The sequence below is a fragment of the Haliaeetus leucocephalus genome, unplaced genomic scaffold (assembly GCF_000737465.1).
Source record: "Haliaeetus leucocephalus isolate CR32 unplaced genomic scaffold, Haliaeetus_leucocephalus-4.0 Scaffold150, whole genome shotgun sequence".
NCBI classification, from domain to species: Eukaryota; Metazoa; Chordata; class Aves; order Accipitriformes; family Accipitridae; genus Haliaeetus; species Haliaeetus leucocephalus.
Window position 1 is genome coordinate 1999264 of NW_010972586.1, and position 16920 is coordinate 2016183.

General features: G+C 39.4%; 1 protein-coding gene across 1 annotated transcript; it reads right to left on the reverse strand.

The window, feature by feature from the left end:
* Positions 1-3333: 3333 nt before the first annotated feature.
* Positions 3334-16169, reverse strand: LOC104828195 (zinc finger protein 474-like). Its single transcript, XM_010561700.1, is given in 4 exon segments — positions 3334-3506; positions 3969-4103; positions 7539-7719; positions 15468-16169. Coding segments are annotated over 4 exon segments (1191 nt in total).
* Between the last annotated feature and the right edge of the window lie 751 nt (positions 16170-16920).

The window sequence follows — 16920 nt, forward strand, 5'->3', positions numbered from 1 at the left end:
ATATGCTAGTGTGAGACTTGGTTTTGTGGGTAGAGAATCAAATTTCGTGTTTACAAATCCTGAACTAAAGCTTAAGCATACGAATTGTCAGTGGTCAGGAGGCAGTGCTGAAAACATAATTTCTATATGGTGCTATATATCCAGGTCTATGCCATGCAGAGAGAATTCACAGATCTACGCAGGTTCTCACTATCTTTTAGATAGAAAATGACATTGCATTTAGAAATTTTTTGTTCCTCAAGCTGTGGTCTACTAAGTGCTGGTAGTCTTTAAGAAAAAGGGTCCATGAAACTGTTTTGTTAGGGCCTGCTAAGCATTTTTTTGCTACTGCTTTTAAAGATGTGGTACCTTTTGAAGCTTGTATGGTAACTAAAGGGCTGTGACATTCTTAAGTTGTTAAACTATACCGCTTTACACATAATATTTATCTGCAGTTACCGGTTCTTTCATTAATGTCCAATTTTTGAAGTCTGCAGTTAAACTCATCTAGTTTGACTATGATCTTCAGGATTGCTTTTCTAAAATGTCTAATTTTTAAATTAGAACTGGTAGGTTCAACTGGCTGAAGTAAAGCATCAGTCAGGGATTTTATTTACAGTCTGAAAGTGGATGCTCATTTGCTTAATGTGATTGAACTTGCTTGTCAATCTGTGTTCTGACTTTCTATATATTTTGTCCAGGAATAGTTTTAGCTGCTATTAGCACATTTGTGGCGAACTAGTTGGAATGCCATTGTTTTTGAAGTACAGGAAAACATTTTCCAGCTCTTTGAATGTGTTGTGCTAGTAGGAAACATGGGATTGAGCTAGAAATCACCATGAGCCAACAGTGGACAAGAAAAAGTTAAGTGACAAATCACTGAAGTACCAAAACTAAGGAAGAATAGCTCAATTTCTCATCTCCCTTTCCTCTTCTGCAAAAAAAGTCAGAATAATAAATGCCAAGCAATAATGAAAAATGTTCAAAAGATCTCATTTTAACTCTGTTGAGAGCAAACCATGAAGGCACTATCAGTGTTTCTCCCAGTGAATAAAACTTGCTACAGAACTGACCATCATTGGCACAAACTAACAGCAGGGCTGGTGAGCTCAGCAGAAAAGCTCGTGACAGAGTAACCTGGAGATGTGAGTGACAGTGATATCTTGTCAGTGTTTGAAATGGAATAATATGTACTCCCATGCCAGTGCTTTTTACATTTCTACATATTTTGAAAATCATTGTACCCACAATGTTATGCAGGGAAGGGGATGTTACAACCTCTGAGATCTTTCTGAGGGCTGTTGCCTCCTGCTTAGTTCTGCATGCTCTGGTCTCACCATCAGCCCTCACAGCCCAATGTTGACTTGCCTCTGTGAGAGGTAAGGCTCACCGCTTCACAGATCCCACGTTAAGTTCAGAGCTCAGCAGCAATCACCTATAACAGAGGCAGCTCTTAATTTGCCAAATCCTCATTTGACTCCCTCAGAGGCAGATGCAGAAACCACACTTCAGGCTTATGGCTTCAGGAGCTCCCATACGTTGGTATTTCTGGGCAAGACACAACAGCACACTACAAGTACGCTTAATATCAGCACTTTTGTGATTGTTTATAAACACTCTGCTCAGCTCATCAGGCAGATTTTATTGCTTTTGGGGATAATAATCCAGAAAATAAAAAATAGACAAGAATAGAGCTGACAATGAAACACAGAAAAACTGTTCTGGGTGAAATTTCTGACAGATCTAAAATCAACAAGACTCCGAGTCCAACCTTCAGTGTGACACAGGGACTCTGACATCTGAATCCCACCAAAAGGCAGGGCTAAATTTTTAATGCCAAAGACTGCAGTGACTGCAAAGGCTGTTTAGTTTCTTTAAAACATGTTTCTGCTCTTGAAGTGACTCTGTAATGAATCTTGATGACCCAGTGAAGCAGATGTAGCCAAAAAAATGCTATCATGTCTGACAAAAAGAAGAGGGATCCAAGAATAGGAAGACAGGACACAAAGGTGAGATTGCATGACATCCATAATCCTCCAATTACCAAGCTGCTTGTCAGTGGGCCAGCACTTGATGTGACTTGCAACAGACTCCAGGGTCTTGCAGTGTATGTTGCCTGCCAGCAGCTCCTAGGAGCCAGTCTAGTAATTACAAACCAAAGCCCTTCTTCTTTCCTCAGGCCACATGCTTCCTCCTAGCCAAAAGGAGGAGGGATGGCACTGGTCCAGCTCTACCAGCAATTCTCCTTACGTTGGAGACATTAACAAGGACCGATCTGCAGGGTTTACACAGCTTTGCACTGTAGAACAGAAACTGAACCTTTGACTCCTGAAGATATCTATCTTCAGACAATACAATTCTCATTCTGAAGATGAAAGGGCTGCTGAGGTGCCATTGATTGTTTTGGAAATTATTTTCACCAAAGAATGCTGGTACCTCTCCCAGTCTGAATTAACTGCCTGCCAGGGCTGGAGCCAGGAGCGTTCCTCTAATAACAGTACATGATATTACTTCTTACTTCACTTATGCCACAAATCACACAGCTTGATAGCTTGGAAGAGAGAAGTTGCTGGTACCCATACTTCATTTTAGTGTGTATGAAGACATCCACTTCATCTGATTTGTAAGGACAATAGTAAGTGTGAATGCTCTGAGAAAAGTCATGTTGGTCACACAGTATGTAACAGCCAGCTCCAGGCCTAAAGCCTGAAGGTGAAAACATACATAAGGTACAGTTTCTTTCATGATATCAGGAAGCCTATATTGCTGGTTAACAACTTGTATTGGATTTTGTCATACCTTTTGAATAACCTCACTGATTACTTAATAAAACTCTTCAGAGTAAGTAAAAGAATAATAAAAAGTGCTCTCTGCTGTGCCTTGTTAGAGTGAGTATTACTTCCTTCATGAGTTTAACGTATTCACTGATGTGTTTTGGCACTGATTCTGCTATGTAACATAACAGCATTTTTCAAAACAGCACATTTAAACACCTTCCCCACTGCTTTCTTGTATAATACCTACCCGTCTTGCCCATACTGGCACTCTATTATGGTCACATTTGGCACAGAGGGCAGGTGGTATTTTATTCCAGCCATCTAACACACCATGCTTGTTTTGTCTTGACATAAAAATATGGGGGGTTTTACCAAGTTCATAACAAAAAGGTGCTCCTCTGACTTATAAAATTTTTGGCATGATCAGTTTATTGAGCTGAGGATAAATCACATGGTCAGTATCATTCATAGGCAAGAAATGCTCCAAGAAAAGGGCACTTTTGGGGCGTTTTCTAAAAACAGCCAGTCTCTGCTTCCACCCCATGGCTGGATCCCTTTATATGGGAATGTTTCACTTCTAGTAGTCAAGGGCTTCATGAGCTGCACTGTCCCACAAAGATGTGAACACTGGAGTGCTCCATGGATTTAAGCTCTGAGTGGGAGTCAATGAATAGTCTTGTGCCAAAGATGGACGTGGACACAAAAAAAATCCCAATAGAACAAACTCAAAGGAGCTACTTGGTTTCTTTGATTAGTCAAGTTCAGCTGGAGGTCCTTACAGTAACTAGATAAGTCTTAGGTAGAAGGGAAACAAAATTTTTAAAGAATTAATTTTCCTAATCAACATCACTCTGGCTTTGCTTCCACTGAGATTTCAAGATGTTACCTGAATGACAGAAATGAGGAGGTATTTTTGCTACTGCTAGGCTGAAAAAAAAATCACCATATTTGACCTTACACTAGCCACTTTCAGTAGACACTTCTGATTTTGCTCTGGAGGCTTTTGGATCACGTGGTCTGACAACACATTACAGTTTTGATGCCCATGGCTCTCCAGCTGGATTTTATTTCTCTCATGGTTTGGCTGAAGGGTATGGGTGCATGTGTGTGTATTCATGCACACACATACACACACACACATGTGTGTGTGTGTGTGAGCATGCATGCATATGTACGTATGTGTGTTACATCCACTTCACGTTGCAGGTTTCAGTTTACAGGACAGCTGGTGGACGATCAGTCTGTCTGGAAGAAAAGTACGCCCACAAATATCACATGGAACTAGCTGGTTCTGGGCACTGATCCAGGCAGCCTCATTTAAAGAATCAAGATCATAGAAACCTTTGGCTGGAAAATTAAAAAAAGAAAGTATCAGCTTTCATTCTGGAGACCCACATTCAACTCTTTATGGAAAATATTTTCAGGAAATACCTGTTGACTGAGCCTTTCAGTTTAACCAAACCATATTGCTTTTGCAAATGAAAAAGAAAGAAAAGAAAGAAGCAAAAGAGTAAAAAATACATAAAAAGACTCTGCTTTTTGTCCCAGGGGTTGAATTAAATTAACTTCAAAAACTGAATCATTTTGTATTGTATGAGAGTACAGAGAAAACATCATGCTCTGTGTTACGATATGCATTCTCAGCTAATTATTAACATCTTTACATACATACTATTATCAGCAAATTTCACTTTTTGGCTTTACTTCAAGTTCTGTTTAATGAGCATGTGTTATCTGACCATGGCAATGGGCAGGAGGCATATCATACTTGAGAATATGCTTTTTGTACTGCTCTGGACGAGGGGCCCAATTTTACTTCTGTCAAAGTCTATGCAAGTTTTGCCAATAAGTGGAGTAAAGCTTAGGTAAGCCTAAAACCTTACAGACAAAACCTACAGCTCTTTTAAGCCACAGCTTCCAGTGAGGTCATTGCACTGATGCATCCATTGTCATCTAAACACTAACCCAGTCTTACCCTCAGTTATTTTCCACTGTGGGAAGAGTGACTGCTCTGAAAGCTCAGGAGCAGTCTTCAAACACTCACATCAGATGTATTTTCAAGATTTTATTTGAGTATGAAAAAAATTCTGTTTACTATCATCTTGAAATGGACTTTCACGTATTGTTGTTTCAAAATGATTTCCAAAAAGGCCAGGTAGTTGCTTAATACCTGGATTTAGAGCTTAAGAGTTTTCATTTAAAGTGCATGCAGAAAAAAATCTACATGGCTCAATTTGAATATGTATTTGCTCTACCCTTCTCAAAAGGTATGACAATACAGAAAAAGACTTAAGAACTGGTATTGTCTTTGAACTGTTAGCAGCAGATGATTTTTAAATGAAAAGGATTTTTGCATTTAAAAATATTCCATGGTTTCTGTCATTGGCACATGATAGAGCTCTTCATTAAAGACCCATACAGTTTTAATATGATTCATATCCAATGGTTCACATAACCACAGTAAGCCTTAGATCTCTTAATATGCCTGTTCCTAATGTTCTTTTTGTTAGAAGAGCAACCAAGTAGTGTTTCTTTTCTTGGCTGAGACAAATATCCCCTTTGCTTGCAGGAAATGAATGTGTATTTTCTGTACTTTGGAAAGTTTATGGAATATAAAAAAAAAAGAGAGAGAGAGATGACTTTCTCCTTGCAGGCATGTGTTAGGCATTCCACAAACAAAACACTGTGTAATCAGGGCAGTGGTTGTATTCCTGTAACACTTGAGTTTTCAGAAAAAGATTTATGTAAGTTATAAAAAGTTTTATGTAAGCAGTTAATATTTCTGAGCTTTTTTTGAACATTGCCTGTTCCATTCAACAACAGGGGTAATCCCTCCTCCCTAAGTTGAGAAACTGTGAGACATGCAGTACGTGTATGTGGTCTCAAGGTCAGTTATAGCATTTACCAGATGATCAAGAGTAAGTCTTACGGAAAAAGAACAACACTGAGATTATTTTCTCGAGGCCAGGAGCATGAGGCAACTGCAGGGGGAACAACAATTTTAGCTCAAGCTACAGAACTGATCAGACTTGCATCAGCAGGCATTTAGGGACAGATGCTGGAAGCAGGTCAGTGTCCCCTGGGGAACTGTGGGCACACATCACCTCATAGGAGATGTGCGGCGCCTGATATGACTCATTGCATAAATGAGACAATTTTCTGATTCATATCTGGGAGCCTTCTGCTGGATTGTTCTCTCAAAGAGTGGTTGTGTTTCTACTTTCACTCCTTCAAAATAAGAATAATGTATTTCAAAATAACCTGATTTGTCCTTTTGCATCCTCCTCTTTCAGATGGAATTCTCGTTTTCTCCATCTTTTTTACCACACAACATGTAATAATTAAAAAGAGCTTAACAACAAAAAGATCAAATACAACGAAAATATCTTTTGAACCTATCTTTTACTGAAGATTCAACTCTGCTGCTTGGCATGTGTTAACCAAGTCCTGATTTGATATTATTTGAGCTGCGATTATTATTATTTTGAACAGCTGGTTAGTGTTCTCAGTGATCCTGCTCTCTTCTGTGTGTGTCTTCTGGGGACATATTTCTTTGTACTGCTGTAAACTGATCTAGTGTATGACTCTTTCACAGTGAGTTGTAGGAGAATTTGTCTACTTTTCCAGACATTAGGGGAAGCTGCAGGAAATTATGGGGAATATAAAAAAAAAGTGGGTGAATTAACTGCCTGTGAGCAAGTGGTCCAAACTTAGCCCATAGTAGCTCAGACCAGCTGGCAGGGCCAGGGAAAGCATTCAGCTGAAATGGTGAAATAAGTTTATGTCGGAATGGGGAAGTCCTGGGAGCAGCTTCCAGGCAAAGCACAGATAAGATTTCCTTTTGGTCCGACAGTGAGCACACACCCCTGGGATACAGAAGGGAGCCCAGCTCTGTCGGGTGCTGGGGATCATCAATTTTCATTGATTTGAAGAACTGGGATCTAGGCATCTTACAGAACAGAACCCACAGCACAAATACACACAATTGGCAGAAATAAAATGTTTATTTTATACTGCATATATTTTTTCCCCACTGTGTTTCTATTTTAATGTCTCACAAAGACAGCTTCTAACATGTAAATAAAAAGGGACCAATAACATCCCCTGGATGTTCTTTGTAGAAGATAATGCATTTTTATCTATAAATATATTTTAATAAAACCTTGAAACTACAGTATATGTTATAGGTAGGTTTTAAAAATAGCTTATTTTGTACCAGTCTTCTTGTATCCAGTATTATATTTGTTATTTTACCACAGAACTCCTATTTTCAAGGCCACTTGCTGTTTACCACTGCTAAGTGCTAGTGTCAGGCATTTTTTTATAACTGACGCTATAGGTATAAAACCTGGCTGAAGTATCTATGCCTTTGTTGCCTGAAGGGTATTTTATTTTAATGACTGTATGTGTCAAGATTGCACATTATCCTTGGATGCTTTTGCCCATTTTAAACTATGCCTTTCTACAGCATTGAACATTGTCAAAAGGTACCAATGTAGCTGTGAAGCAGGTTGCTAATCTTTTTCTGTTTTGATTCAGAACATACTGACATATAAAGAGGATTGTCCCAGGAGGCATGTCCCAGAAGGCAACAACTACTCTTACTTCATGGATGCAGCTCAAAAGGAGAGCAGGATACTTAACAGAAAGCTTAAAAGAAGCCATGATGGCTACCTTCTCTTCAGAGTAAAATGGAGAAAAAAGTACTTGCAAACCATTAAGCTACTGCTTAAAATCCTTTTTTTTTCTTCCTTCCATTTCCTCATTTCGTCTGTAGCTTACCTTGTATGGGACTGACTTCAGGCTTTTTGGGCTCTGGCCTTTTCAAGTGCTTGGGTAGCATGTCATTCTCCTGGTGCCAGTTTTTCAGGCATTGTGGCTCATGGATACTAATAGATTTTGTTCCATACTTACGGCCACATATGTAACAAATCACTGCTCGTGGCCGTCTTATCACTTGTGCCTGCAAATAACAATTGTGAAGAAGAATAAATATTGGTTTTGACAATAATTTTGACTCAAAACAACTTTGGATGAAAACAATCATGTAGATTAAGACACCAATTCATATCTGTGAAATCAGTGTAACTGTTTCTATCAGTTCGTTTTGTCTGGATTAAGTCTGAAGCTTGTAAGAGATATTGCCTCATTAACTGGCCACCTGGAGCAGATAGGTTCCTTCTGCAGATACAGGGCTGAAAATCCATGTGTGTCACTTAATTAATACTTAGCGATGTAGGTTTTAGCTCTTTTATTTTCACACCATCAAGTTCATGGAAACGCTGAGTCTTCACGTGCAGAAACAGCTACTCTGCTTGATCAGGTTGCTGCAGATGGCGTCCGTCTTAAATGTTGAGACCTTTTTTTATCTACAAAGAGAAGTAACATGGAAAAGAGCAACAAAAGCTTCCTCAGCTGAGCTGCTGATGTCTAGTGCAGTTGCATAAAGACCCCATCTTCAGGCAGAACACAGCTAAAGTGCTGTGTCCAGCCTTAGCATCTCTTGTAAGTTGACAGTGGGGGCACTTGTCACAACCGTGTCATTGTGTTCCCTAACCCTGTGTTAGTGCTGCCGTAGATCAGTCAGCTGGTGGAATTCTTGGCCCTGAAGGATTAAAACCAATTTAGGATATTTCAGGATAGGAGGGCAAAATAGGAATTGTTGCTTGTTTTTCCTGAAGGCCTCAGTGTGAACTCTGCCAGTGACTGCAGCGAGGGCAGAACTGGACTCTAAGCAAGTCATTTTTTCTCCACTGCAGATCTGCTTTTGTTCGCAGAGAAAAACAGCTCAACAGAAGAAAAAACCCTCAACCCCAAGCCCCACAAATACATATTCTAAGCTTGAAAAATATATAATTACTGTGGTATTGCAGATTATGGACTCGACTGTGTCCTTAGGCACGTCCTGAGCTAAGGCGTGGTGTCAGTACCAGCCCTGCTCCAAGAGTAGTGTAAAAACGTACTGCAGAGACAGCACTTTGAGGCACGCTGATGGGTCTCACAACTGCCAGCACTTCCTGCACTTCTGACTGTGGAATACTAGTAAGAGATGAGCTATTCCCTGCCCTCCTAAAGGTAGAGGGACAGCCATGCCAGACCAAACACAGGAAGCCTTTCTCATTCAAACAAGGGAGGTGGGGATTTCATTTTTTCCTCTGCTCCTGTGTAAGACAAAGCGTAACCTGTTCCAGTATTTATGACTCTCTCTGTCAGCCCATCAGTGTATTCAAGAAATTCTGGGCAGCTCTTCTCACTTTTATGCTACGTCTGAAAATGTCATTAGTGAACAATCTGCATAAGCTTTCTTTCCTGTATCACACATGTAAACTCAATTACCTGAAGAAATACTACTCTACAAAGTGTATTTTTGCTGGGACAAGTTGGACTTCATCTGGAAAGTTCTCACAGTGAATTGAAATACCACTTTTCCAAAGACAGTCTTTCCAAGGACATTTTCGTCCTCTTAACTTTCAAATGGAATTTTCTTAGCCATCTTTGATAACAAGGTATTTTTAATATATATATATATTTATATTTATATATATATATAGATATATAAACTTATCTTCCTAGTCATAGCTGAATATAGCAACAGCTGTTTTAAGAATGGCCTCTAATTTTTCATTATCAATTTTCACCTACTTCTTTACTTCAGCTCTTGAGCTACACCTTGTCTGATTTGGAGATAAGACTCTGGGTCCAGATACAGAGTCTTTTGAAGGGAGTGTATGTTTCTTGGTAGGCTCTGGAGAGCTTTAGATAAGGATACTATAGTCTAAACCCTTCAGGTCAGGGAAGTCATTTCAGTGTGCATGCTTGTTACGGGTATGCTTATAGCATTTTTAGAAATGGTTTTCTAAAAAAATGGTAGGTATAAAAACATTGGGAACACATATTCCTCTCTAGTTGTCATTAACTAGGTTCCTGCCATTCATACAAATGAAAATCACGCTTACTTAGCCTGCAGTGTCACAATCATTGCCACTGTATGGGGCACTATAACAAAAACAAATGTATAGCTTCAAGGGGACTTAAAGTCCTGATATAAAACAGGTGAAAAATCACTTAGAAATTAAATACTCCCAATAAATTTAAAGACACACAGAAATACCATTGTTAAAATCAAATATTTTTTTGTCTTAAAAATATTTCCCTAGTGAATGGAGATAATCTTTTATCGCTGACTGCTTTATTCAAATCCATTACACTTGTTCTAAAGTCATTGTGATGTCCTTCTACTGAACAGCTGCCAGAGACCTGCAAGACAGAAATTAGTGATCTCCATCCAGTGCAATCTGCACTTCCACAGTTCTGAGATGGTCTTTTTGGTAGTCTCATCTGAAAACCTGAAGATTGAATAAGCAGTACTGTGATCGCTCCAGATCCTGACAGAGCATTTGTAGGTTGAGTTTGTATTGCAACTGAGCAAATCCAGTCCTCCAGCTAAATAGAGGATTCTTTTTTCCAAAGTTATCAACTGGGATTGATTCATACCTAAATCCTATTCAGTGAAAAAAATGTTTAAGAAATCTGTTCAAGTAGAAATGTCTCTGTTTTGTAACTTCCACAATTAAAAATTCTACAGAAACAATAGCAGAGACCAGAATTAATTAAAAGGAATCAGGTCACTCTAAGGATGGAATCATTTTTTCCAGGAATGTAGTGAGTTTGAACCATCACCACACATCAAATTATATACACAAATCCTTCTCTGCAAATATGCACATGTTAAAAAGCTGAAAAATAAAACCTGAAGGAGAATATCCTTACAATTGGTAGTAACATCTCTTTTATTGCTTAACTGTGGAATCTGAGGTATGATAAGCTTTATTTGGAATTTCTATGGCTGATGATTTTTATCCTTCATTTCTTTCTCTTCAGAGTGTGCCTACCCCAAATGTCACATCTGGAGGCCTGCAGTTTGAAACTAAACTATTTTTGGAATCACCACAATTTTCCAACCCAAACTACTCACAGGCCAGTGGCTAGGCTGTCTGCTCACTGCTTTGTTTTTCACTTTTAAAAAGGGTTGTAGGGAAGGTCTGTTCCTGAGGATATGTGTTGTTATAAAAATACCTACAAATACCTAACAGTGCAGTTAGGCTTTCCTTTGGTGTCTCAGTATTTTCTTTTTTCTCCAAGACTGCTAAGTATGTCTGTGTGACCATGAATGAAGTTATTTAGCTCAGAGGTCTATGCAACTATGTATTTTCAATAGACCTGACATTACTTGAGGTTAGCCCCAGGCTGCTGTTATGGTGTTACGTGAGGTCAAATCCTCCCATACTGCACAAAGCTTTTAATTTCTTCTTAAGTACACCCAATAAGACTGACTCCCAAACTCCCCTCCATAAATATTTATCATCCAGGACTGCACACACCCTTGCCTTTCTTATTTGTTTAATTATCCATGTATTTTAATGGGAGGAGAGGAGGCCTCCTGCTCCAGCCCAGAGCTCTCATCACAGGCTTGAATTGCCCAAGGTACAGAGGTTCAGGAAAAGATTGGTACAAACACTAGCAAGAGCATCATGTTGTATGAAGACAGCCCTTTCCACACATTCCTCTCTGGAAAGTAAGAGGCATTTTGCATAAAGGACAGGGACAAGCTGTGGCGTGGCTTTCATGACCATCCAAAGGTGCATTTCACAGCCTTCTGGAGTGCTTTCAGCCAGTGCCCCAACACAACAGCAGACTCACGTTAGGACTGGTCATACGCCTGTGTATGAAGTTTCCTTGAACAGCAAGGTAATTCTGTCAGGTGATGCAGGTAGTTAAAGATTTTACTCCACTGGAAGCACTAGAATATCTCATTTTACTCCTGATGTGCTATCTTTTAAAAGAAATACATCAGTATAATGAACATCGCATCTGTGTAAAAGCAGAAAGGCAAGAAGTTCGATCATTCCCAATGATAATACTCAGTAAGTTTCATTCAAACCATCCATTCACTGTCCAATCTCCTCTAACTTTCTATATTTGCAAATATACTTGTCAATATTCTCCTTAGATGCTCAAAACTGCTGCAACTGAGGGAAACAAAGATTATCATTGACTTCCTACCTTCATTAGAATTATACAGCATCTGAAGTTTTCATTTTACCAAGTGACTAGATGACTTTATGCTAGAGCAAGATACAACATCAACATTTTGTTGTTCCACAAGTGTTCAAGACTTGTGCTGTGTTAAAATGCATTACAATACAGTAAAGGAAGATCACTGAAATCTTATTTTTAGGTAGTTAACTTGATAAGAAGAAAACAGCAGATGGCAGCACCAGATGCTAGTGACACGTCTGATAGGATTTTAGTATCGGTGTTATCTGCTGTCAAAAAAACTGTAATGCATACCCACAGCAAGTCATTAATACTCACTTACATGTAGCAGACATTTGGTCTATGAAAGAATAAAAAACACACTCTGCTCTAGTGCAAGTCTGAGTTTCAGTAGTTCCAGACATCACTTCCATTGTCTGGGCTATCACAGCAGAATCCATAACAGAATTTCTGAGCTGATGTGATCCTTGAGAGTCTCTCAAGCACAGGTTGTTGTTTGTTTTACATAGCCAGACATGATTAACTCAGATGTGTTCATGCATTCTGAAAGCACGGGCAGTTAGTGGAAGAAATGGCTTATGGAGGCTGTTGATTCTCCAGCTCTAAAGGCATTTAATGCTAAACTGAGTGTTTGTCAGTGATGATACTGGTCTAATTGATCCTGCACTTGCTAAGGGAGAAAGAGCTCTAAGACAGACGCTTGGAGGCAAAAGTGCTTGCAGTTTTAAAGTTACAATGCCCTTCACATGGTGTACCACTAAATCAGTCAGATCTTTATTTTTAAAATGAGGAAAATCCAGCTTTTTAATTTAGGACATCTTTCATTGCATAAATTAATTTGACAGTAGCATTACAGTTCTTAAATACATTTATATAAGGGTTGGGTTTTTTTCAGTTATTCCTTCCCTTTGATGTTTTGCTGAATCAGGACTTTAAACAAATGCTTAAATAATTCACTGTCACAGTGAGTAGGTCTGTTAAGTGAGACATGGACTGCCCCAAAAGCTTTCCTGCCAGTACCAAAGCAGATTGCCATTTCACTCCACTGTTGGTATTTTTAAACAGAATTAATAAGCAGCCGAGTAACTGGTGAGGTGAGCAAAATTAAAACCGTATGTTGGAAGAAAATGAAGACTGGAGAGGACACCCAGACCTTGTCCTTGTTCATAGTGAATCTGCAGTCCTTCTGTGAGCTTAGTGCTTTTCAACATCCTCCAATGTGTGGACCTTTCAAAACTTTCCACTGGAAGTGGAGACCCTCACAGAGAGAATTTAAACCTATGGAAAAGAGGTTTTCTTTGACCACTTCTTAGGTGCAGTCTGCCAATCCTGAACAGCCCCTGGGATCCACAGGATATTTCTTTCACTCTTTCCATTCCTATCTCTGCCTTTAATGCATACCTCTGTACAAAAGGACAGCTCTAAAAATAATAAAATAAAGGACCTCAGAGAGGTAAAATCCATCATCCCTTCCTGAATGTCATCGTTAATAATAAAGTCCTTCAGAGTCAATTACAAACTGCAAGCTGTACAGCCTTATTAGTTCTGCTGCAGCTGATGAACTGTAACTGCTTGGAAGTAAATGAGGAAACCTGTTGTTCACACAGAAGGAAGAACAGATTTGAACATATTAGATTCTGGCTCTGCAGAGCTCACAGAAGTAAAAAGTGGTAATAATATTGTTGTTCAACAAGTCAGCAGATGTGACTGAATCCACACAGGGAGCAGATATGTTGTGCAAGAGGGCAACATTTTTACAGAGTCACTCTCATGCCAAACCACACTTTAAACTTGTTTTTTTATGACATTATAACTATAGACATTCCCTCCTGCCCCCCGTTTTTTGCTAAACATATAGAATTCTGTGTGATGGACAAAACTCTTTGCTTCACACCCATGCCTTTCATTAAACAATCACCTTTACAGCAATGCCAGTTCTTTGGAAAATGGCAAAAAGTAGTGTAACACAACAAGAACATCTCCTTTCCTATAGCTATAGATGCACCTGTGCAGCACTTTAAACTATTTGTGGGTTATTTGAAATTTGCTGATAAAAGACCTGAGGAGTGGACCTAATTTGCCAATATCTATCAATTAGTGGCCTCAAATAGCATACTATAAAAATGCCTCACATTGTCTTTATTCTCATGTTTGTTAGGGCAATGTTATTATCTCCATTTTATTCAGCAGTTGGAAAACTGAAATACAGCATGCTTTGACTTTTAAAACATTTTTAGAAATGCTTTGCATAGCACTGCATTCCTTTGATGACTGAGAAAGCTAAATCCCATTTTCAAAAGTAATGTAGGCAATCAGGATTCTAACCTCCATTAAAAAAAAAAAGCGCCTTTTATTTTAGACACTGGGCCTAAATTTAGACTTCTATCCTTTTACAAAAGTCCTGGCCAAAACACAGCTTTGCAGAAACAAATGCAGAAAAAATATGCCATTTTCCAAAACTTTGTGTAGCTTTTGGATAATGTGAATCAGCTTCTTTATTCTTGGATCTTGAATCAAATTCAGTGGAAAGAAATGTGCAGTCTTATTTATTTTGTTGTTATTATACTCTGAGTTGCTGCCTTTGAACATGCAGTCCTCAGTAAACTCATGTTCCATGCCAAGGTTATGAATAATGGTAAAAAATTAAAATCACTGGAGTGCTTACAGGATAACGAAATGCTGTATTTCATGTTACCTAAATAAAAATACCTAATATCTGCTAAAACATATAACATTCAAAGCTTGCCTAAGGTGCTCAACAGAATTTTCTGTGGAACTACTGCATGTAGTGCTCCCTTTTGGGGACATAATTCTCACAGGACCACAGAATATGAGAACCCAATTACTCCCTTTCAACAGGAAAACCGAAAGAAATAGGAATAAGTAGTTTCCCTTACACACACTTGTCCTGGTCTCAGCTGGGATAGAGTTAATTGTCTTCCTAGTAGCTGGTACAGTGCTATGTTTTGAGTTCAGTATGAGAAGAATGTTGCTAACACACTGATGTTTTCAGTTGTTGCTAAGTAATATTTAGTCTAAGTCAAGGATTTTTCAGCTTCTCATGCCCAGGCAGAGAGAAAGCTGGAGGGGCACAAGAGGTTGGGACGGGACGCAGCCAGGGCAGCTGACCCAAACTGGCCAACGGGGTATTCCATACCATGGGACGTCCCGTATAAACTGGGGGGAATGGGGGTGGGGGATTGCCACTCGGGGATTAACTGGGCGTCGATTAGTGGGGGGTGAGCAATTGCACTGTGCATCATTTGTACATTCCAATCCTTTTATTATTACTGCTGTCATTTTATTAGTGTTATCATTATCATTATTAGTGTCTTCTTTTCTGTTCTATTAAATCATTCTTATCTCAACCCATGAGTTTTACGTCTTTTCCTGATTTTCTCCCCCATCCCACTGGGTGGGGGGCAAGTGAGTGTGTGGCTGCGTGGTGCTTAGTTGCTGGCTGGGGTTAAACCACAACAACACTGTATTCCCCTTTCCTTTGCCTACTATTCAGCAGAGAAACATTTGCATGGAGCCAAATTATCCTTCTGAAGGAAAGTGATTTTAAATCTGATGGGAACCCAGTCTCCCCTGGAGTGCCTAGCATCAAAATACATCCACACCCTTTCACACAGCACGTGTTTAGCATTTTACCTTGTCTAATACTGCTGGTGCAGCCCTGCTTTTTCCTTGATGGGCCTTTGAAGGATCATCATTTGCTGAGTCAGAGCCAGAGCTTGGGCCTTTACCAGATTTATGGGGGATAGAGCTTGACAGCCCCACACTGCTGCCACCTCCTCTGCAACAATTTTGGTGCACAATGAGACGGTCAGGAAGAAAGGTTCGGCCACAGTTTCCACAGGGCAGGAGCTGGGCTTGAGCACTCTGATAAGCTGCCTCTTTTTCAGTAAGCGTACAGGAACCACCAGTAAGGACCTCAGGTTTCCTGGGCTCCACTCTTCTGAGATGCCTTGGTAGCTGATCATTTTCAATACGCCACTTCTCTAGGCACTGGGGTTCATGTATAGAAATAGACTCTGACCCAAATTCTCTGCCACAGATATAGCATACCCTGAAGCAAGGTCTTCTTGGTGGGATGACGGGCAGATTCAGTGGCGTCAGAGACATATTTGAAGAGTCTGACCGTTTTGACATTATTGCAGTGCCTGGTCACCTTTTCTGGGATCCAACTTCTAGAGGTACTACTTTGGGCAAAATTCTGGGAAGATCTGACACTTTAGATGGTGAAACCTTCTCTGAAGGCAAGATGCTAGAGACACTAGCAAGTGCCTCTCCAGCACTTGGCAGAGTGTTACAGGCTTTGTTCACATTCTTTTTCTTGACATTTGTTTCCATGAAGGGTACAACATTTCAAGATACTTCTCTCTCTCCTACACATAAAGGGCTTGGAAAAGTCTGTTATTCAGCATGATGCTCCATCTTCTTAATCCAGTTTCATGGGCTGGAATATACTAGGGATTTCAAAGCTGGAAAACTGCGCCTATTGGCCATTTCAGTAGGGAAACAGGGTTTCTGTGTATTTTTGTTTTGCCTTTTGGTCTTACATGATCCTGAAACAAATTAAATCAGTACATATTAATAAGCACCATCTCTCTGGTTAAGATTACCAACCAGTGGTTTATCACAAGGATCAGTTTACCTTACTACTCTGTTATATTTTTAAATAACAGGCAAATAACATAAAATATATCCTACTCCTAATGATCAGCTGAACAATGTAAATCTGAAATTCTAGTCCCAGAGGGTGTAAATTCATGAAGGACATGAAAAAAGATGGGTTTGCACAAACTGAAGCTGCTGAAATACATGGGGTTTTAAGTATAATCAATATGCTTTATTTTCAATTATTGACATAACTGGTATTTCTAACACAGTCTTTAATTTCTAAGCCATTTATGTTAATAGTTAAACAAAATTTCCCTGTCTGAAGAGAAATGAAAATAAGTCCCTTAGTAGAGGGATGTTAATGTCCAATCTCCAAAGCGACAGTCAGCAACGAAAACGTTCCTAGTCTGCAGGTTGAGGGAAATTATTAGGCCTCTTTAATCAGCACTTGTGAGGTGGTATCTCAAATTCTTTGAGCAGT